This window comes from Gopherus flavomarginatus, chromosome 9 (genome assembly GCF_025201925.1).
Source record: "Gopherus flavomarginatus isolate rGopFla2 chromosome 9, rGopFla2.mat.asm, whole genome shotgun sequence".
NCBI classification, from domain to species: Eukaryota; Metazoa; Chordata; order Testudines; family Testudinidae; genus Gopherus; species Gopherus flavomarginatus.
This window is the reverse complement of record NC_066625.1, coordinates 75,943,486-75,965,185: the sequence shown is the minus strand read 5'-3', so window position 1 is coordinate 75,965,185 and position 21,700 is coordinate 75,943,486. Positions and strand designations below refer to the sequence as shown.

General features: G+C 42.6%; 2 protein-coding genes across 2 annotated transcripts in view; both read right to left on the bottom strand.

Moving 5' to 3' along the window:
* Positions 1-2,230: 2,230 nt before the first annotated feature.
* STARD5 (StAR related lipid transfer domain containing 5) lies at positions 2,231-9,706 on the bottom strand. The gene is made up of 6 exons (XM_050967838.1): positions 9,573-9,706; positions 6,220-6,269; positions 5,962-6,094; positions 4,450-4,567; positions 3,328-3,421; positions 2,231-2,683 (listed from the first exon to the last, which is right to left on the bottom strand). Exons 1-6 carry the CDS (start codon positions 9,660-9,662, stop codon positions 2,536-2,538), a joined length of 633 nt encoding a protein of 210 aa, XP_050823795.1. The 5' UTR covers positions 9,663-9,706; the 3' UTR covers positions 2,231-2,535.
* A 1,697-nt stretch (positions 9,707-11,403) lies between these two features.
* TMC3 (transmembrane channel like 3) overlaps positions 11,404-21,700 on the bottom strand; it is an 88,581-nt gene continuing 78,284 nt past the window's right edge. The window contains exons 15-23 of the mRNA XM_050967844.1: positions 21,204-21,332; positions 20,223-20,290; positions 19,849-19,977; positions 17,431-17,541; positions 16,740-16,865; positions 14,960-15,038; positions 14,747-14,789; positions 13,286-13,571; positions 11,404-12,559 (exon numbers count right to left, since the gene is read on the bottom strand). Coding sequence (XP_050823801.1) covers positions 11,698-12,559; positions 13,286-13,571; positions 14,747-14,789; positions 14,960-15,038; positions 16,740-16,865; positions 17,431-17,541; positions 19,849-19,977; positions 20,223-20,290; positions 21,204-21,332 — 1,833 coding nt within the window. The 3' untranslated portion in view covers positions 11,404-11,697. The remainder of the gene's footprint in view (positions 12,560-13,285; positions 13,572-14,746; positions 14,790-14,959; positions 15,039-16,739; positions 16,866-17,430; positions 17,542-19,848; positions 19,978-20,222; positions 20,291-21,203; positions 21,333-21,700) is intronic.

Genomic DNA, 21,700 nt, shown 5'->3' with positions numbered 1-21,700 from the left:
TCCCATAAATTCTATCATATACATTAAAAACTACAGTGGAAATATTCGTACATAAATGTCCCACAAATCACACCACATATGCAACAAATACAAGAACAGAAATTTCAATGTATTAACACAAATAAATACTTAATAAAGTAAAAGCATGAAAATTACAACCTGATTTACATGTTTGCAACTCAACAATCATAAATTATCATTTTTTTCTTTTGTAAAAGGATAAATGAATAGTATGCTGTTTATAATAACTTCTCACATTACCTAAGTAACCAGCTACATAAATATTTTCACTGGCTGCATACATCACTGCATATTACATCAATAACTGATTTCCTAAAATATGCCATGAGGTGTGTCAGTCTTGGAGACATAAACAAGAACATCCTACTTTTATGAACAAGCAAGTCAAGATTAGTCCACAACATTTTACAGAAAGGACTATTCACAAGTTCACAACACTTTCAACAACATATTAGAAAATTGTTCAAATGCATGATCATTTCAAATGCAGTTAGAAAAATGACAAGTAAAGTGCTTCAATACATGTTTTTATTTATTGCCATTATGTCAGGGCAGTTCCGTTTATGACAATTTGTAAATCAGAATTTTTTGGTAGACAGGGGATGATGGGAGAGGACAAGGCCCAAGGATCTGTGAATTGGTTGAGGATATTAGGCTCTGATTCAGCAAAACACTTAAGTATATGCTTAACATTAGCACTGAAGTCAGTCCGACGTCAGCACATGCTGAATCAGGCCTTTATAGTCTAGAATGAGTGGGGCCATATGTTCTCACAGACCCAGTTCATTGCGGTCTACCCCATTTTTGGGGTTGGTCCCAATGTAATATCTCAAATTATACTGATGTCAGCAGCAAAAGAGCTCCCCCTTCAAGAAAGAAACATTGTTTCATATGGGTCATTAGGCAGAATCTGAGATATAACAGGGCTCCCTTGAATCTGACTTATACTGGTGGAACTACATTGACTTCAGCAGAGCTGCTCCTGGGGAGTTTTACTCCTCGGGGAATTCTGTGCCATTGCACATGCATAATTCATGTTTCCCGCAAATTTCTTGGCTTCCCAGCAGAAAATGATTTTCTGATAGGGAAGCAAAGGGAAGCTGCAAGAGCAGTCACGCACTCTTCCCTAGCAGCGCAGGCACATTGTTTCAGGTATCCCGAGCAGCCGGTGGAGAGGTAAAGAACCATGGTGGCTCCTACCCTGCACCGAAATCAGCTGCTAGACCCACCCCAGACACTTCCTCTGGCTGTAGAAAGCTCAGCATCCTCCCCGGCTTCCTGCCCCCATTGCTCCTCAGCCGTGGGGGAGGGGTTGCTGTATGGGGAACTGCTCCCCCGTTCGCACAACCCCCTGCATCGGACCCCGCATACTCAGACCCCCCCCTGCCAACCCTCACCCCTTACACCCAGACCCCCCCCCAGCCCTCCATACCTGAACCTCACCCTGATGAACCTAAACCCCTAATCTAGAGCTCCCCTGTATCCAGACCTGCAACTGAATCACCCTGACAAGCCCCCAACCCCACTGAACCGTACCAGTGGGTGAGCTGTACCTGGATCCCCAATACCCCAGCACTCAGACTCCCCCACTGAGCCCCCCCACTGAGTCCCAACCACCTTCATCTGGAACCCCCTGCAGAGTCGCATTGCCCCTGCACCTGGAACCCCTCCACCCCGCCCACCCAACAGCCTCTGTGCATCCAGATTCCATCCCTCAGACTTCCCACTGATCAGTCTGCACCCAGATTGCTCAAGAAAGAACCCTCTCACCCCACACCAAGCCCCTCCACACTTGGATCCTGCCTGGTTGAGCTTGCCTGCCCCACACCTGATGCATCTGACACAGAGGATCAGAGCCCTGAGGTATTTCTAAGGCAGGCCCAGCCCTGGTGCTGTGTCAGGGTTGGGTGCAACCTCATCACCGAGTCAGTGTCCTGAGAGGGGCAAGGGAGGCTGTGCAGCCAATGGTCTGCGCTCCCCACTGCCATGCTGGAGCCTCCACATTTGTTTAACAAATAAAACTTGAAGAATTTTGCAGAATTTTAAAATATTGTGTGCAGAAATTTTTAGAATTTTTAATTTTTGGGCGCAGAATTCCCTCAGGAGTAACCTGGTTTACACTGATAAAGCATGATCATAAACAGGCCTGAAGTGTGGCTTCTCCTCCGGGAGGGGGCAGTAGAACTTCCTCTAGAATCCTACTAGTTGCTGAAATAATGTCACTTATTTTAATAGTTACAAAAACACAGTATCACCAGGTAGTGCATTTTTAAACAAAAAGGCAGGTACAAAAATAATAAATCTTATATTAAAAATGGACTTTGAGACTTTGTTCCCACTTCAACTTTCCTACATATCTAGATTGTTAGAAAGGCATTGGAGGTCAGTCGCTGATCCCATCATTTATTCCATTTTTATCTTCATCTAATCTGTTATGGCACCAATAATAGCTTTTCTTACCCTCCCTTTTAAGTCTCAGCAATGAGACTCGGATTTCCTTTGAGAAAATGCCTCTCAAGTTTTCATTGTCTTTACCGCTTTGGTCAGATTGCTGTAAAAGCCAGCCATGCTGCTTGGAAAGAATGAGTCCACTACAGTCTGGGGAAGATAGCCACCAAGATCAGTCTGAAAGAAAGTGAGGACTTGGGTCTTGCCTGGTTCCCTGAGAAAACAACAACACATCAGTGCAAGTTATCTTACAGCCAGAAGTGTAAAATATTAAGGACTTTATAAGATTTCTTATATTTGGGATGTGTTATCTATGGATAAATATTTCTATGCCTTTTCCATAGAATGGGCACAAAGCAAATTTCCCGATTACTCTCCCATCAATGTGCCTTTACCTATCCCTACAAGGAAAGGATAGTAAATTTCTCAATTAATTTAGGCCCTGATTCAGCAGAACACTTAAGCATTTGCTGAACTTTAAGTATGTGAATTGCCTCTGAAGTCAGTGGGACTACTCATATACTTAAAGTTAAGCACATGTTTATGTGCTCTACTGAATCAGATTCTTAATCCTCGGCTTTTCAGCTAAGAATGCCAACGAGGAGACTCACTGTGATGATAGTTTCTGTAATGTTAACACATGTCCGCTAGGAAATGGAAAAAAAGAGACTAACTCATTTCACCTAGGGCACTGAACATCACTCAGTTTTAACGACAATGTCTACCAGCCACAACCAGATATAAACCAGTAACTGCCAGAGGGTTCTCTGTTGAATGGTGCACATTAATACGTACACACGATAGCTATGGATAGGACTTTCAAGTACAGCATATGTAATATTCAAATAGACTTCTTACCCTGGAATAGGTATACAGAAACAGCCACAGGGATAATTAAACCCTCTTACGTATGTGGGTTGGGGAGGACAGAGTGCATGTTCCACATTGGTTGCTACAAGAAAAAAATCACTTTAAAAGTAAACGTTTTCTACCACAGTAAACACCACTAGCTGAGAAGAATGAAAGCTAGTCAAAGATTCTTGAGGTTGATGTTCTTTGGCCTGTGTTATGCATGGTGATCATAATATTCCCTTCTGGCCATCAAATCTATGAATCAAAGTACTGCATGCATTATAGGAATGATTTCTGCTGGTATGGACTGTACACCAAGGCACTTCAAAAGACATGTATTGGGCTTGTACAGTATTATGGCACCACAGTGTTTTAATAGTAATTTAAGTTGCTTGCACTCTAATCTAAAAGTAAGATAAATGCATTTCACAAAGATGTTCCTCTCTTGGTCTTTTGAGAAGGCATAGGCTCACTGCACATATCTAAATAGAAAGAGAGTGATTCCTGCCTGGTGATCCAAAGAGGGCATTGTGGGGCATTGAAACTCTTGACTTAAGACTTAATGAAAGATGTAAATGAACGTGAAGAAATAAAGATGAATATATGCATAATGAAATAGTTGCTCTCTGCAGGAAAACGAATCACTGTTGGGGTGCTCTATGGGCACATCTCTTCACTGTCTTTAGTTAAGCAAAATTTAACAGCTTTCAGTACATCCTATGAAGTGTCCAGAGGCAATGCTTCCGAAGGGACTTTCTTAAGACACTTCTACAAGTTCTAAAAAAAAATGTACCCAGCTGAATATTAACTGAAATATCTGTTCCTTCTCAGAAGAACATTATGAAAAGGAATGATAGGCAAACAGTATAATCATTCACTGAAGAGTGTAAATATTGATGATATCCTATATGATGATAATGATGTAATGAAGCACTAATACTTGCTAATAACTATTGATTAAGCATCTTCTGACCAAGATTTTTACTGTATATCCAACGTATATATATTTTGAAAAACAAAAAGAATATATCCTGAAAGATTTTCAGTTATATTCACTAACTTACTGTTAATACAAAATATAATACAATACAATATAATATAAATGGATTGGAAATTTAAATATTTTACCAGCAGATGCTATAGTCCCATCTTCATACTGCTTAATTAGCACCACATCTACAAAATCTCTTGGAGAAATAATCTTCATGAAGGCTGATGGGGTAATGGTTCTGCATATAGAGATAGTCTACAAAACACAAAACAGCATTAAATCACTGTATATGTACATATAAATGCAGTGATGTGCTTCTAACATAGTAAGTGAGAGATTGTGATATCTTTTATCATGCTTACTTGGCAAGCAGTGCCATTTATTTCAGTTACACAAATTTGTGGAATAACTTGTTATTCAGGGTGAATAAATGTACCAGCTGGAGTCTTGACTCAACACCATTTTTGATGGGGAAAATACAGTGATGAGAGGTGGATCCAATGCCATAAGAATAAGCAACACAATGCTCTTTAAGAAGAAAGTCACCCACAGATGTCATTATTTACAAGCTCCAGTTTCAGGTAATAACTTTGTTACATGAAACTTGGCGCATAACTTGTTATCCCACAGGAAATTTAACACAGTTCTCTTGTATCTAAACATCTGCTCCACCACATTGGTGAATGTTATATAAGCCGGACAAATATGTAAATGCAGAATGGAAGACTCTATCGTACGTGATTTACAAATGTATCTTTTTGTATTTAATTCTAAATAACTTGCAGATTCTCACAAGCTGATAAAAATAAAGGGCTCTGAAATCCAATTGAATGCTCCCTGCACTCATGCTGGTGTGCTTCAGGTACTGAAGAAAGTCGGGATGAGTTCAATGCAGTATGTGCTGTGATGGCAAAATTCCTGAACTAAAGGCTGAGAGTTAAATATATAAATGGCTTTACATTTGTTGGGTCATGATAAACCTCTTCATTAGTTAAACACAGATTTGTGTACTATTTTTTTTTTAAGATTACCTTCTTTTACCAATAAGAATTGTTTAAAATATTATGAACGCTTATCAGAGTTAGCATGATAAAACAATATAACTTTGGAGTCAGTTCTGAAATTAGAATGGTTATAAAATGTGTATTGTTTAGCCAACAGGCTATAGCTACTCATTCAAAGGGGTTACAGTGTATTGTGTAAATACATGCAAACATTTTAGAACATGAGATTTACATCGTCAAAATAAAACAGTTTTGTACAGCTTGTTCAGAACAAAAGAATTCCTGGTGACCAATTTCTAACAATAATTTAAGACTGTGCTTGAGATACACATATCAGGCTGCAATACCTTCTTTAGGATCTTGTAAATATCTGTTTATGTATACACTGTAAGATACAGTATAAGGCACTAAAAAAATGACTGAAAATAAAAGGGTCCGTTTCCGCTCTCACTGAAATCTCATCTGATATATTTTTGCATGGGTTTAATTATTCCTGGTGCCTCAAGTACATATTTTATTTTTACAATATATTTTATAGTAATGAGCAATAATGCAGAAATAATTTTCTCTTCAGATTTTTGTAACAGATCTGTAATGTGATGAGAATTTTACCACAATGCTCCTTATCATTTTCATGGAACTTACATCACTAATAGTTTCAATCAGCTCAAAGTCCTTCACATTCTGGTCCCACTTTGTTCTTAGTCCACCAGCTTCTGGTTTTAAGCACTCCCAGACAGCCTCAGGACTCGCAGAGACTATTCCATCTCCTCTGTACCTGTAGGAAAACAAACATGAAACTAAAATTACCTTTGAATTTTTCTCCTGAACAACAGACAAGAGTTATTCACTCACACACAGACATCCCCTCTCTCCCTCGTAATTTTGGAATACCTTACTTACATGTTGCCAGAAAACTCAGTTGATGGTCTCCAGTAAATTGAAACTTCATTCTATCAAAAGTGAAATAAGTGAAGACAGCCTTTAGACCTGATGTAGCAATTAATAGGCTAATCTCTTTGCCACAGCTAGCTAGCAGACATTCCAAACCTACGAAAAAACTGCAGAAATTGGGCTAGTTTTTGGCTTAATTGGTTTGTGAGTTGTTTGTTGGCTAGTTTTTGGCTTATAGCTTGTTTGGCTTGTAGCTTATTCCTTCTCTTTTTTGATCGGTTCCTGGCAAGCAGGGGCAAGGGTGGGATGGGAAGTAGTGGTGCACAGTGGGCCCCCACCACTATCCCAGACTGCACGCCGGGGGAATCTAGTCACCTAGAGTGCTGGGGTTCTTAGGGATCGGCTTAGAATCATAGAATATCAGGGTTGGAAGGGACCTCAGGAAGTCATCTAGTCCAACCCCCTGCTCAAAGCAGGGGCAATTCCCAACTAAATCATCCCAGCCAGGGCTTTGTCAAGCCTGACCTTAAAAACCTCTAAGGAAGGAGATTCCACCACATCCCTAGGTAATGCATACCAGTGCTTCACCACTCTCTTGTCTGGTCTACACTACGCGTTTAAACTGAATTTAGCAGCGTTAAACCAATTTAACCCTGCACCCGTGCACACAACGAGGCCCTTAATATCGATATAAAGGGTTCTTTAAACCGGTTTCTGTACTCCTCTCCGACAGTGCTGAAATCGGTATTGCCATGTCGGATTAGGGTTAGTGTGGCAGCAAATCGACAGGATTGGCCTCCGGGCGGTATCCCACAGTGCACCATTGTGACCGCTCTGGAAAGCAATCTGAACTCGGATGCACTGGCCAGGTAGATAGGAAAAGCACCGCGAACTTTTGAATTTCATTTCCTGTTTGCCCAGCATGGAGCACTGATCAGCACCGGTGGCGATGCAGTCCCAAATCCAAAAAGAGCTCCAGCATGGACCATACGGGAGATACTGGATCTGATCGCTGTATGGGGAGACAAATCTGTTCTATCAGAGCTCCGTTACAGAAGACTAAATGGCAAAGCATTTGAAAAAATCTCCAGGCTATGATAGACAGAGGCCACAGCACAGTGCTGTGTGACAAGCGTAATGAAAAGCCAAAGAATCAAATGGACGCTCATGGACGGAGGGAGGGGGTACTGAGGACCCCAGCTATGCCACAGTCCCCGAAAAGCATTTGCATTCTTGGCTGAGCTCCCAATGCCTGAAGGGTCAAAAATATTGTCCCAGGTGGTTCAGGGTATATGTCGTCAATTTACACCCTTCCCCCCCACACCCCCAAAAGAAAAGGGGAAAAAAACATTTCTCGCTTTTTTTCAATATCACTCTATGTCTACTGCATGCTGCTGGTAGACCGGGTGCTGCAGCTGAACACCAGCATCCCCTTCCTGGTAGATAGCAGTCATATTGTACCATCTGCCATTGAAATCATCAGCCCGTGAGTGCTCCTGGCTGGCCTCGGTGAGGTCGGCCAGGGGCGCCTGGGTGAAAATTGGAATGACTCCCAGTCATTCCTGGCAGATGGTACAGAACGGCTGGTAACCATCCTCATCATAGCAACTGGAGGCTGAGCTCTATCAGCCCGCCCCCCTTTCATGTCTAAAGAAAAGATTCTGTACTGTCTAGACTATCACAGCTGCTGGAGGCTGCCTCCTCCTCATTTTATCTCACTAAAACATCAGTGTTTCTTATTCTTGCATTCTTTATTACTTCATCACACAAATTAGGGGACACTGCCACGGTAGCCCAAGAGGGTTGGGGGAGGAAGGAAGCAACGGGTGGGTTTGTTGCAGGAGTACCCCCTAGAATGGCATGCAGCTCATCATTTCTGCAGGATCTCTGGGGCTCTGACACAGAGCTGCTGTGCTCTCTGGCTCTCTAGTACACTTGCCCCATATTCTAGGCAGGACTGACTCCATTTTTAGACAAAACATAAAGAAGAGAATGACCCGGGGAGTCATTCCCATTTTTGTCCATGCGCCCCCGGCCGACCTCAGTGAGGCCAGCCAGGAGCACTCATGACAGCAGCAAACGGTACAGAATGACTGATAACCATCATCTCATCGTCAATTTACAACGGCATGGCAGACGGTGCAGTAGGGATGGTAACCGTCTGCTACCTTGCAAAGGCAAATGAATGCTGCTGTGTAGCACTGCAGTACCGCGTCTGTTAGCAGCATCCAGTACACATACAGTGACAGTGACAAAAGGCAAAACGGGCTCCATGGTTGCCATGCTATGGCGTCTGCCAGGGCAATCCAGGGAAAAAGGGCGTGAAATGATTGTCTGCCGCTGCTTTCACAGAGGAATGATTGAGTGACGACATTTACCCAGAATCACCGGCGACACTGTTTTTGCACCATCATGCATTGGGATCTCAAGCCAGAATTCCAATGGGCGGGGGAGACTGCGGGAACTATGGGATAGCTACCCACAGTGCAACGCTCCGGAGATTGACGCTAGCCGCGGTACATGGACGCACACCGCCGAATTAATGTGCTTAGTGTGGCCGTGTGCACTCGACTTTATACAATCTGTTTTACAAAATGGGCTTATGTAAAATCGGAATAATCCCGTACTGTAGACATACCTTCTGAGTGAAAAACTTTTTCCTAATATCCAACCTAAACCTCCCCCACTGCAACTTGAGACCATTTCTTCTTGTCCTGTCATCAGGTACCACTGAGAACTTGTTTTGGCCTTGCTTTGAAATGGGACTAGCTTGATTTTTGGCTTATTGTGAAAATTGGGTGCTTATTTATCACGTGAAAGTTGGCAACTGTGCTAGCTAGTTTTCTTTGTCAGCGGTTACTGAGTCAGCCAAAGGACTGGCAAATACAATAACTTCCAAAGATTTTAATTACAAATCCTACCTCAGTGTCTCTAACCAGAGAGCTAACAGTTAACAGCAGAACTGTATAAAGGCCTGAACTGTCATGACAAAGCTGTGATCGTTGTTAGCTGCTAATATTTTGCCAGTAGAGTCAGAAATCTGGAAACGTAACTCCGGGCCTTACTCTGCAGGGGGCTGAGCGCCTCCTAGTAATTCCCCATCGACCCCAGTTTATCACTGGCGCCTAGACACGAGGGTGATGGGCGCTCCAGGAAGACCGCAGACCGAGCACCCCGCAGGACCGGCCATGGTTTGAACGGGCACCCGGGGCTGGCAGGGGATCCAGCCAACACCCTCCTGCTGCAGCGCCCAGATGCACCAGTGACCGGTTTTGCCCTCCCCCGAGGGAGGAACAGGAACCGGGGCAGCAGCTGCCATGTCCCCCCGGCCTCGCTGCGGAGCCCGGGCCCAGCCTGCTCACCGTGCGCTTGCAGCTCCGCCAGCCGCTCGGGTCCTTCCGGTAGAGCTGCACGGTGTCCGCCAGCGAGCGGACCCGCTCCTCGTAAGCCATGGCGGGCAACGGGCAACGGGCCCCGGACCGGCTGGAGGAGGAGCCACCGCCCACAGGGGGGCCGGGCTGGCGCCGATAGGAGCTCCCAGCCTGGGCCGAGCCCGGCGCCTCCCACTCACCTGATGGAGCTGCCCGGGCCTTGGGAGGGACGCGGGGCTCCTGCGCGGGCCGGGCCTCGCCAGCGCACTGGCTGTGCTGCCTGCTGAGCCCGCGGCGCTGCGCTGCGCTTCCCAGGCCGCCAGCGCCAGCCTCCGCTCCGGCGGCGGGGGGTTAGCAGCGCCCCAGCTGGGCGGCGCGGTGCCTGCGGCCTGCTCCATCCGCCTACCGCGCGGCCCCGGCTGCTCTGCCCCCCCTTCGCCCCCAGCACAGCGTCCTGCCCCCTCTTCCCGAGCTGGCCGGGGGGGGAGGAAGAGAGGGTGTGTGAGAGAGACAGGGAGGGGGGTGTGAGAGGAAAGGAGGGAGGAGTGTGTGGGGGGGTTGTGTGTGTGTGTGTGAGAGAGAGAGAGGGAGGAGTGTGTGGGGGGGGTTGTGTGTGTGTGAGAGAGAGAGAGGGAGGAGTGTGTGGGGGGGTTGTGTGTGTGTGTGTGAGAGAGAGAGAGAGGGAGGGGTAAGTGTGTGGGGGGGAGGCTGAATGTGTGTGTGTGTGAGAGAGGGAGGAGTGTGTGGGGGGGTTGTGTGTGTGTGAGAGAGAGGGAGGAGTGTGGGGGGGGTTGTGTGTGTGTGAGAGAGAGAGGGAGGAGTGTGTGCGGGGGGTTGTGTGTGTGTGTGAGAGAGAGAGAGGGAGGAGTGTGTGGGGGGGTTGTGTGTGTGTGTGTGAGAGAGAGAGAGGGAGGAGTGTGTGGGGGGGTTGTGTGTGTGTGTGTGAGAGAGAGAGAGGGAGGAGTGTGTGGGGGGGTTGTGTGTGTGTGTGTGAGAGAGAGAGAGGGAGGAGTGTGTGGGGGGGTTGTGTGTGTGTGTGTGAGAGAGAGAGAGGGAGGAGTGTGTGCGGGGGGTTGTGTGTGTGTGTGAGAGAGAGAGAGGGAGGAGTGTGTGCGGGGGGTTGTGTGTGTGTGAGAGAGAGAGGGAGGAGTGTGTGCGGGGGGTTGTGTGTGTGTGAGAGAGAGAGGGAGGAGTGTGTGCGGGGGGTTGTGTGTGTGAGAGAGAGAAGGAGGAGTGTGTGCGGGGGGTTGTGTGTGTGAGAGAGAGAGGGAGGAGTGTGTGCGGGGGGTTGTGTGTGTGAGAGAGAGGGAGGAGTGTGTGCGGGGGGTTGTGTGTGTGAGAGAGAGGGAGGAGTGTGTGCGGGGGGTTGTGTGTGTGAGAGAGGGAGGAGTGTGTGGGGGGGTTGTGTGTGTGAGAGAGAGGGAGGAGTGTGGGGAGAGTTGTGTGTGTGTGTGTGTGAGAGAGAGAGAGAGGGAGGAGTGTGTGTGGGTGCGTTGTGTGTGTGAGAGAGGGAGGAGTGTGGGTGTGTGAGAGTGAGCATAAAACAGGCCATGGAACCTCACCCAGGTTCTGAATCAAGCTCCTAACTTCTGTTCCAGTACAGTATAGCTTTCTTCTGCTAGACTGCACACAACTATAAAATGTACAGTAGCAAGAACCTTTTATTTTCAGGGAGATGGGCTGGATAGCCTTTTTCTAGGATAACATAGACCTCTTCAAACTATGGCATCTTCAGTTGGGACGGGAAGATTATGCACATATTTAAAAGCTAGAGGAAGGTAAAATAAACCTCCTTGCTGTACTTTTGCCTGGGTTTAATTATTCCTGGTGCTCCGTACACATTTTATTTTTACAATATATTTTTACTGTATAGTAATGAGCAATAATGCAAAAATACTTCTCTCCAGATTTTTGTAATGCATCTGTGATGTGATACTAAACTTGGGTACAAGTAAAATTAAACACAAAGCTAAAGAATGCTTTATCCACTTCAAAAACAGTTGCATGTACTGTAGTTCAGAAGACTATATTTCAATGGTCCTCTTTGGTTCAAATGGCTGCTGAAAGGTCTCTACAAATATATATGTTCATAACACAAAACAGATGGAGCATTTTCCTAGACATTTGAACATATCAGTTCATTAGATTCAGACATGTTTCGGTCAACAGTAGTCTTTGGTTTCTTTCTGGTAAACTTTGCCCCAGATTTCAGATATTTTTCCTTACTATGAATGACTTGGATGTATTGATCATTGCTGCTGGTTTGCTGATCGCTGCTAGATCCAATGGAAATGGAATCGGACTCTGTTAGAGATTGTTCGAGGTTATGCTTGGATTTAGGTTTCACATGATGCTCTGGATAGGGCTGATCAAGAGCCACATGTTTCATGTGTGACTTTTTGTGGGAATGTGGAGGTCTATCTCGTTCTAGCTCAAAGCCATCATCCCAGGATTTGTAGTGCATTTTGACTAGATCCTTGCCCCTAAGGATTTGACTGTCCACACGTTCACCAATGTAAAATCGGGGACCTGGGCGAAGATCTGAGAGTGAGCGTGGTCGGTAGGATCTGTTTATCAAGTCTCTCCTTAATTCCTCCTCCTCCTCTTCCTCTTCACTGAAGTGAGGGGAGTATGTCCTGTGTGGTGTTCGAACCACATATCTTCTGACGTTCCTTGGATATAATTCAACTATGTCTCCTGACTCCTCCATTCTGAAATGCCTTGGGAGCCGGGAAGTGGAACGGAGAAGCTTTTTGCGGGATTCATGTTCGTTAACAATAAAATACCTTGTGGTGGGCACTTTGCGTCCCACAAAAGCTGGAGCTCCTGCCCCAAAAGTGTCTGGATTTACTTGTTGGATACCTTTCCTAAAGAGAGGTTCAGAATGAACATCTTCAACATGCTTTTTGAAAGTCAGAGGAGTGTAGGGCTTTGTTTTACAGAGCTCACTTGTACTTCCATGTACAACACTTGAGTACCTTAAAAAAAAAAAAAAAGGAAGTAACATATATATCCCCAAAATAATCCTGCAATGAAGGTAAATAGTCAACCCATTTTTTAAAACAGCGGGGCAAACTGAGCCATAGAGGTTTAGGGACAGATTGTGAATCCCTTACTTACACAAAGAAGTCCTTCTGGAATCAAAGAGGCTACTCATGTCAGCAAGTGATCTACAACGTGAGTTTCATTCATAATCTGGCCCTAACTGACTTGTCCAAGATCACAGAAGTTGTTTGTGGCAGAGCAAGAAATCCAGCTCAGATATCCTAAGCAACAAGTGAGTGCCTTAACCACAAAGCCATCCAAAATATATAACTCAATGAATGTTCGTTAAGGCTTCGAAAATCCTCTGACATGTTGCTTCACCTTTACTATATTTGTCAATTTTGTGAAAAGACGATCCTATTTGAATTGCTTTTTAATGTAGTGTAATTTGGAGGGTTTTATCTTTACTTTAAACAAGTGTAGGAACTCTATAAACTATATCTGCACAAAAATACTATAATCCACTCTAGCAATCAAAGGTGATTGCTACCATTCCACAGTAGCCAAGTGCCTGTGAGCAAAGCTGCTTTTAAAAACTATTCTGCCAATGTTCTGTTCATGACAGAGTTAATGTGGATACACAAATTTTGTAAATAAAAACAAGTATTTCATGGAAATATTGAAATCTAGTTCTGAAATGAAATGTGAGACAGCCTCACCTGTGTGCAACCTGCTCAGTTCTACGCTTCTGTATGCTAGGAACAGACGGAGTTGGTGTTAAAGGGGTTGGAGTCATTGGCGTTATATTTGCTGGCCTAGCAACATCAGCTTGGGGTACAAATTGTGAGATTGTTTGTATTCTGCTGCCTTTAGTCACTGGAGATTCAAAATTCAAGACGCTGCCATTCTTTCGGGGTGTCGATGACCGAGCTGAGGATTCCTGATTGGTGAGGTCATTCTCCTGCTCTGGTCTTTTGTCATTTCCCTCTAGATTCTGGATACTGGCTAGAAAAAGCAGAGAGTGATTGTAACTTGAGCTGCCAGACCTTTAAGAAGGAAAAGACATTGACTCAGCTTCAGCCTGCAGTAAATGGATGGCACTCCCATGGAATCCTCTGGGCCAATTCAGTAGAGACAAACGCTGAGCACTGAGATGGTATGGTGATCAGAGTCAGTATAAGAACCTGCGTGGATAGATGGTACCTAATGCATGTCAGATGCTTGTCGATCGTCGCAAATGTATTGTAAATTGCACTGATTTGTCATTTAGTAGATATGTAAAATTAGTGTAATGTACACACCAAATCCATGAAATGAGGATTACAGGAAAAGAAACCAACTGGAGGATGTAAGATAAGGCAGTCTCTTCCCAAGAGCATCAGTTGCGCTTATATTGCACCATTACTAACAGCAGCTGGGCCAAATTCAGCTCTAATGTAAGTGGCCAAAGCTTCCATGGACTTCAGTGGCAGTTGCACCCACCAATGCCAGGAGCTGAATTTGTCCCCTCACCATATTGATGTAATTTACTGTATACTACCAATTGTAAACGATTACTGTAGAGTATACATTCTCTATTACAAATAGTATACTATTGCTGCATATTACATTCCTACTTCTGACCCAACAAATAGCATATACCACCATTTATGTTGCTGTTGGATTTGGCCCAGTAAAAATTATTATTTTTAATGAGGAATTTCATGAATGTATAGGTTTGAACACTATCAGCACTGTTACACAGTAATTAGTAGATAAAGGGGAAACTGAACATTCCGTCTAGATCCAGATTCTGCTCTCATTACATCAATATCAATTCACAGAAATCCCATTTAAATCAATGAGTTACTACAGATTGACACTATTGTAAATGAGAGCAGAATCTGGCCCCATGATTTTAATTTGATTAGGCAACCTAAAGCCTTTAGAAGGTCTTTAGAGAGATCCACATTTCAATTATTATCAGTTGTAAAATGTATAATAATTTCCTCATAGCATAATCACTTTATACGATAAAAACAATTACAGTGAATGCTAGGCTAATGCTAAAACTGACACTAGAAGTAGTAGGTTTATACAGCACACAATATCTTTTTTTATTTGTACCTACTATGTATATGAGAAATCAAAATGGCCAAATGCTTTATTTATAGATGTATTTACAAAAGCTCCCAACTTACCTACTGCTATGTGAACCACCTTTTTCTTGTCTTCGGTTCTTTCCTAAAATATATATAGATATAGGGATGATTAGAAAGCAAATAAGAGGTATGAATACAGGATTAGTTTTATTTTGCAAAACACTTAAATCAACTTTAGAATTTTAATTAAGGTTAATGCTTTGTGAAAAGCCACCAAGAAGTGTGCAATAAATGCTTTCAATCAGTACTTACTGTTTGGATCTGCATTCTCAGTTGCCTGTTGGTGAATTTTAATGACCTTGCAATACTCTGCAGATAATAAATTAGCATGCTAGAAGAGAGGAACACAGGGCTATCTGTGAATCACATCTGAAAAGTTCCTAGCAATTTTCTTTCAGAAAGGCTCACATGTCACAGAAATGGAATATGATTTCAGTTCCTCTCCAGCTTTTTCCTTTGCATTGGGACAGGGATGCAAAAGACAAACAAGCTTTTTGAAGGCCGAACGGTTAATTCTTTGGGAGATAGGTGACATTAAAAACTAAATTTTCAACAGACATTCCCAATTGTGCATGCGTTATTTGCACGTGCAAAAATCCCACTCTCTTGTTTAACATTTTTAGGGCCAGATGGATCTGCTCTTATTCACACCAGCTGAGAATCTGGACCTTCATTCTGAGTACTGCACACAGAAACAAAATAATACACACATTGTGGCATTCACTCCCTCCCCCCTTCTCTTTTAGCTTTCAAAACTAAGTTCTTTTTGTGGAGATGGGCAGACTATAGCAGCAGCTTTGAAGACAACATACAAAACATAGGAGGTTTACATATTCGATCCACAATGCAACTAAGTATAATATAATAATTCTGCACATTGTGAAGTATTTGCTATGCAATGGCCATTTCTCTTCTCAACATATCTCACCCTCTGTGGAGAATGTGTGTTAGAGGGGTTTTTTTTTATGAATATCATATACACCTCAGTTTACCTACTTGTTGTTATCCTGCCTGACTGCATAGAGTTAAATCAAACAAGGATGTTAGGTGGAAACTAATAAAAAACAAAATGATAACAGAGATAAGATACAAAGGATCATTAAGGGAACAGTGGAGGAGTTAATTAGGAAATGCCCATCTGCCTGGCTCAAATGAAGTGAACAGGTTAATTTTTTCCAGGCCTGATCATAGGAAATGAACATATCCAATGAATATTAAGGAGAAAATATGGACTGAATGATATTTTGTGAAAGTGATATATCTTTCAAACAGCTCAAAATAAATATCAACTCCCAGATGTGATTATTTAAGGAGTGGGGTGGAAAGGACTGGAGAGACTGCAGAAAGCTATATTAAATTAACATTTGAGAACAGGCCTTGATAATTAATTTATCCTGTCAGTAATCAGGATGATTGAGTAGCTTCTATAGATGACAGATTGAGCCCTGTGTGCAGTCATATACTGAACTACTGACCAATAATAAACAGAAGATTGGTTTCTGAGACACTCCTGAAAGAGAAAAAGGTCTGGAAAGCTCGTAGAACTACTATTAGGCCAAGACTTGACAGCAAGCAATAACCTTACTGAACACTGGGAGAGCAAACCCAATATTCCAGATGGCTGGCAAGGGTTGTCAGCTGCATCTCAACACTTAATTGACCTAGTGGCCTTTGCTGGACCCATAAAGGGCTGTTGTGCCAGGTCTTGTTGCTTAAATTAAAGACTACCATACAGTGGCTCATACAAATCTGAAAATCAAATGGCCATATCATGCCATCAGATATTTAACAGGACTCACTCCAGTGAAACTAATGAAGGAGGAAGTGTTTATCTTAAACACTGGATGTTATTCTTTAAGTGTGTTGCCACTCCCGACTGATCCCTAATCCATAAATTCAACAAGGCTTCTCCAATTGGTTTTATAAAATTACCGTCACTCAATATTTTTCTCCCACTATTAAGATTTAATTATTTACAGAAAAATACAGTACTGATGCAGAGTAATATCACTATGAAATGTAAAATACTTACAATAGAAGTAATAATGCAGGGAGGACAACTACAGGGCTGCTGATATAATTAATCACCGTGTTGAACCATACAGGAAAATCTGCTTTAATTGTTTCAGACACAATATCATATATTTTCTCTTGTCCACTAAGGGGGAAAAAGTTAAATTGAACTCTACTTTCAAATGATAAATGCTGACAATTTTCTTAATATTTGATTGAATAAAGCATAAAGCAAGACCATTATGACTAATCCAGCTCCCATTGAAATCAATGGAAAAATTGAACGGGATCAATCTATTTTTAAAATATGGCCAGAATTTTCATGTGTTCACCAATTTTGAATGCCTCAATTTGAGCGTGTCTGACTTGAGATACTTTGTTCTTGATGTTCAGAAATGCTGTGACTTGTAGTATATTGCATTATATCACGCAAACATGACAACTGAACAATGCAGATAATGACAAAATGTCTGCAGTTGATAAAACAGATTAAAAGACTTGGATCAGATACTACTGTATATATTCAGGTAGTTTAATACCATTTTAATCTGAACTAGACATTTTGGCATAAGTAGGAGACCATATATACCATAGTCCCAAATTAACTTTTATTTATCAGTAATCCAGCAATATTTCCATTGAAAACTGTTTAATTTATTGAGACAAGGGAACTAACAACTCTCCACAGTTATTATTTCAGTACAACTTACCTAAATGGACCACAGCTTAAAGATGGTTTATATCGGGCAATAGCAAAAATTGTTGGTAACATGCACAAGAACAACATAAACAGCAACATAGCCAAGTAGAAGTTATTAGATCTGCAAGAAAGCAACGTTTTTCATGTTGTATTAATACAAACAACCAGAGCCAATGTGCAAGATACAAATCCACATCATCCTGACAAGTGCAAGAGCTACACCTCTGAATCATCAATATTGTTTTCTGTTATGATCAGGAAATAAATCTGGGCAGTCTGTACACACTGGCCTTGTGCAGATTGTTCATGATCAAAATTCTATTTGCTCTGCTCTCCAGATAATTATTTATAGCATCCACACTGCAAAAACAGGTTGCTTCAAAGTTCTGTTTAAAAAAGAATTATGAAGGTTTGGGTATTCATTTATTTTTCAATCTTAAGAACATGTTATTTTTGACATGTTTTAAAGATTTGAAAAAAATCATTATTTACCTTTCGGCAAGAAATTGAGGTATTCTTGAGAAAAAAATGTAACAGTGTAACACTGTTGTATAACAAATTACAGTAGTTGATACTTCATAGTATATAAATAGGGCCCTAACAAATTCATAGCCATGAAAAATTGTGCCACGGACCATGAAATCTGTATAGTATAGGGTAAAAGCACACAAAAGACCAGATTTCACTGGGGAGACCAGCATTTCTCACATTGTGGTCCTGACCCAAAAGGGAGTTGGAATGGTGTCGCTGTATTTCCACCCTTACTTCTGCACTGCCTTCAGAGCTCAGTGGCCGGAGAGCGGCAGCTGTTGGCCAGATGCCCAGCTCTAAAGGCAGTGCCTTGCCAGCAGCAGCACAGAAGTAAGGGTGGCAGTACCATACCATGCCATCCTTACTTCTGCACTGCTGCTAGTGGCATCTCTGCTTTCAGTTGCTCTCCAGCTGCCCAGCTCTGAAGGCAGGGCTGCTGCCAGCAGCAGCACAGAAGAAGGGTAGTAGTACCACAACTCCCCCGACAATAACCTTATGATCTTCCCCCTCCCCCCCAAACTCCCTTTTGGGTCAAGACCCTTACAATTACAACACTGTGAAATTTCAGATTTAAATAGCTGAAATCATGAAATTTACTATTTTAAAAATCCTATGACCATGAAATTGACCAAAATGAACCCCTGAATTTGGTAGGGCCCTGTACATAAAGAAACACCAACGCACCAATCTTGCAAACACTTACTTGGATGATTGAATTCAATGACAGTTTGGAGTGTGATTTTTTTTTTTTTGCCATGTTTCTATTCCCTGTGGCAAATTGCTGGCACTAATATGATGGGTCTTTTGCTTTCTCTCTTTTTTTGGGTGGGGGGGGTGTTCAGGGTGCTGTTTCTTGCCCCTGAACTGGGATATTAACTGCCCCACTAGTGTCCTAGAGGAGGGGAGTGGAGAGGGAGAGACCCGGGCCTGCCCTCTACTCCGGGTCCCAGCCCAGGGGCCCTAGGGATAGCGGTAAACTACTTGAACTAGCAGTTCCTTCCCCTGGGCTACTTCCCTCTCCTGCCCTTCAGCTTCTGGGGTTTCCTGCCCTCCCTCTGCACAAGCCAGGTGTCCCTTTACCTAGGGTCTTGGTCTTCTTAGCCCACCACAACACTTCTCCAAACTTTCCTCTGCTTCCCTCCAAACTGCTCTCTGCTCCAACACCAATCCTCTCTGCTTTACCTCCTCCAATCTGCTCCAACACCAGTCTACTCTGCTTCAACTCCTTCCCCTGTCTGATTGAAGCAGGAGACTGGCTTCAGGTGCTTTAATTAATCTATAGCAAACTTTCTTCCCTCTACAGGGAACGAGGCTCCCTTCTAACCCTCTCCTGCTGCCCTCTGGCCAGGCTGTATCACAACTCATAAAAACTCTAGTGTGTAGACGGAGTTATATTGGTGTAAAAATGCTTTTGTTTGTATAGCTTATTTTACTCTGGAAACCAGTATAGGCTATTCAGCAAAAGCATTATTGCTGATAGTATAAGCTGAATCTACTCTATTCTATAAACTGGATACTTCATATGATTTACTCTTACAGGGCCTGATTCAAACCCCAACAGGCGTCCAGTAATAACTTATGGTCACTACTGACTTTGACCCTGTGACGCAGAAGTGAAAGGTTCTGTGTGGAATCCCAAATCCCAAGCCACACAGCTCCCTCTATGCCCTTGTGATGCACTTTCATATGCTAATTCTCTCCAGTACAATGCTGCTTTCTACCTCCCTCTCTTCACTAACTATATTTTCCTTTACAGATTTTTGCTGAAGGCCTCAAAGTTAATATAATAAATCTAGTTTTATTTTTTATTTCCAGCATTCAAGACTACTCATTTCATTTACAGTCGGATAATACATTTCTTCTCCTTACATTGAATATTGTCTTTATTTTAACTAACCTTGAAGCTCTGAAAACCTGCTGATGTGGTACGTTACATGTTAACACAGCCCAGCTCCTCAGGTACATAAGCCCAATCAACTTCAGAACATTGAAGGCTGGGAGGCAGGGTGAAAAGAAGGCTCCCATCCTAGAAAGAAATATGTAACTTCAAAGTCGTGAACACGCCTCCGATTAATTTTAGTTATGTTACAATAAGGTATATGAGTATTCTAAATAACCTGTCATGTTGTATCAGTGTGATAATGTTAATAATCATGCAATGCTTCTTTACTAAACTCCTATTTGGATATACGGTGAGTTTGAGGTTTAAGTAATAAATTATCTTGGTAACCAACCAAGGACAAGGAAAATGCTTATATATATATTACATACCAAATCATTCCTTGGTTGTAGACCAAATGTAGCACATTCTCTGCAATTTTGAATTCTCCATATTCCGGCTACAAGAAATACAATGAATGGTGAACAACTTGTTTCAATATTTTTAATATCTACTATCTAAAATATGAGCCTGTATAAATTCATGGAATAAATGGCACTCTGAAATCTCCAGGGCAAGTATCACTCTTCAACATGCAGTAAGAACATAGTCAAACCTGCACCTGCGGGTGGAGACACTCAAGCTAATTGCACTCCACTCTTTAAATTAGCTGCTAAAGATGAGACTGTATATCAGGATTTCATAGCAACAGCTGCTCCCTAGTCAAGCATTACTTACTGTGATCTTTATTTTTCAGGATTGTGTGCTTATAATTATTGTGTCTTGCATCACTTGATATCTCATGGGGCATTGTCAGAGCTGGAGAGGAAGTTAGAAGCCACCTACTCTCTCCGTTTTCAAAAAGTCCATTGATTAGTCATCTTTGACTATGGGACTGATCCATGATCTCATTATGAGAAAGATCTGGGAGTCTGTGCCTCACTGTTTGCTCTGTGCCCTCCAATTTAAATTCAGCCTCCCTTACGCCCTTAGGGTAGGTCTACACTTTAAGCTCAGGGTGTGATTCCCAGCTCAAGAGACATACTCGAGCTAGCTCAGGGTGTAGCCATGGCAGCGTAAGTGGCTAGCCTCCCTGAGTACCTAACCTAGCACCTCTGATAGGAACAAACTCAGGGTGGCTAGCTCCTCCCACTGCTCGTGCTGCCACAGCAATGTTCTATTTTTAGTGCACTAGCTTGAGCAGTGCTAGTGCAAGTATCACACCCCAGCTTGAAGTGTAAATATATCTGTAGGCTTGCTGTGCCCATGTGGATAACCTAATTGTTGCCAAAGAAGCTACTGATCAACACAAGGGCTTAAGTCTGTCCAATTTTCATTAGAATGATTTTACTAAAATAAAAGTCTATACTTACAAACTTGCTTTCCAGATCCCAGCACCAGCAATCACTTAAGTATCGGACAAATAGTCCACGGAAAAAGTCTATTAGCAGAATGCTTGCCACTGTGAAAATCATGTCGATAATTGACAGCTTCAACATTTCCTGAAACACAGTTTGTACCAAGCTATTGAGTCATGTTCAAAGCAAAGAACTTGCATAAAGTTCTAGACGTATTTGCACTTGACTCATGCTTACAATCCTGATGTACCATACCCTGAATGTATAATGTACCCTTCAATTAGTTTTTCCTACTTTAATGTTTCTTTGCATGTTTCTGTTCCAGGAAGGGCAATCGTCTGGTGCCAGTGTTCATTACGCTGCTTATTGCTTGCATCAGATAAAGTACCGGTCATAGTGAATTAGTGTTCTTTTTAATGACTCAGTCTGTTTGTTTTGAAAAGTTATCTTTATTAACTAACAAAGTTTTTCACTTCTGCTATGGCAGTCATGCTTCTGGATTTACTGTACAT

What these genes read in the sequence shown, in the direction of transcription:
- STARD5 (XM_050967838.1), bottom strand. Translation starts at nt 9,662, where the DNA reads ATGGCTTACGAGGAGCGGGTCCGCTCGCTGGCGGACACCGTGCAGCTC. An exon ending in TGGGACTATAGCATCTGCTG is followed by an intron (nt 3,422 to 4,449) that starts GTAAAATATTTA and finishes TTTTTCTTGTAG; the next exon opens with CAACCAATGTGGAACATGCA. An exon ending in TTCTGTATACCTATTCCAGG is followed by an intron (nt 2,684 to 3,327) that starts GTAAGAAGTCTA and finishes TTGTTTTCTCAG; the next exon opens with GGAACCAGGCAAGACCCAAG.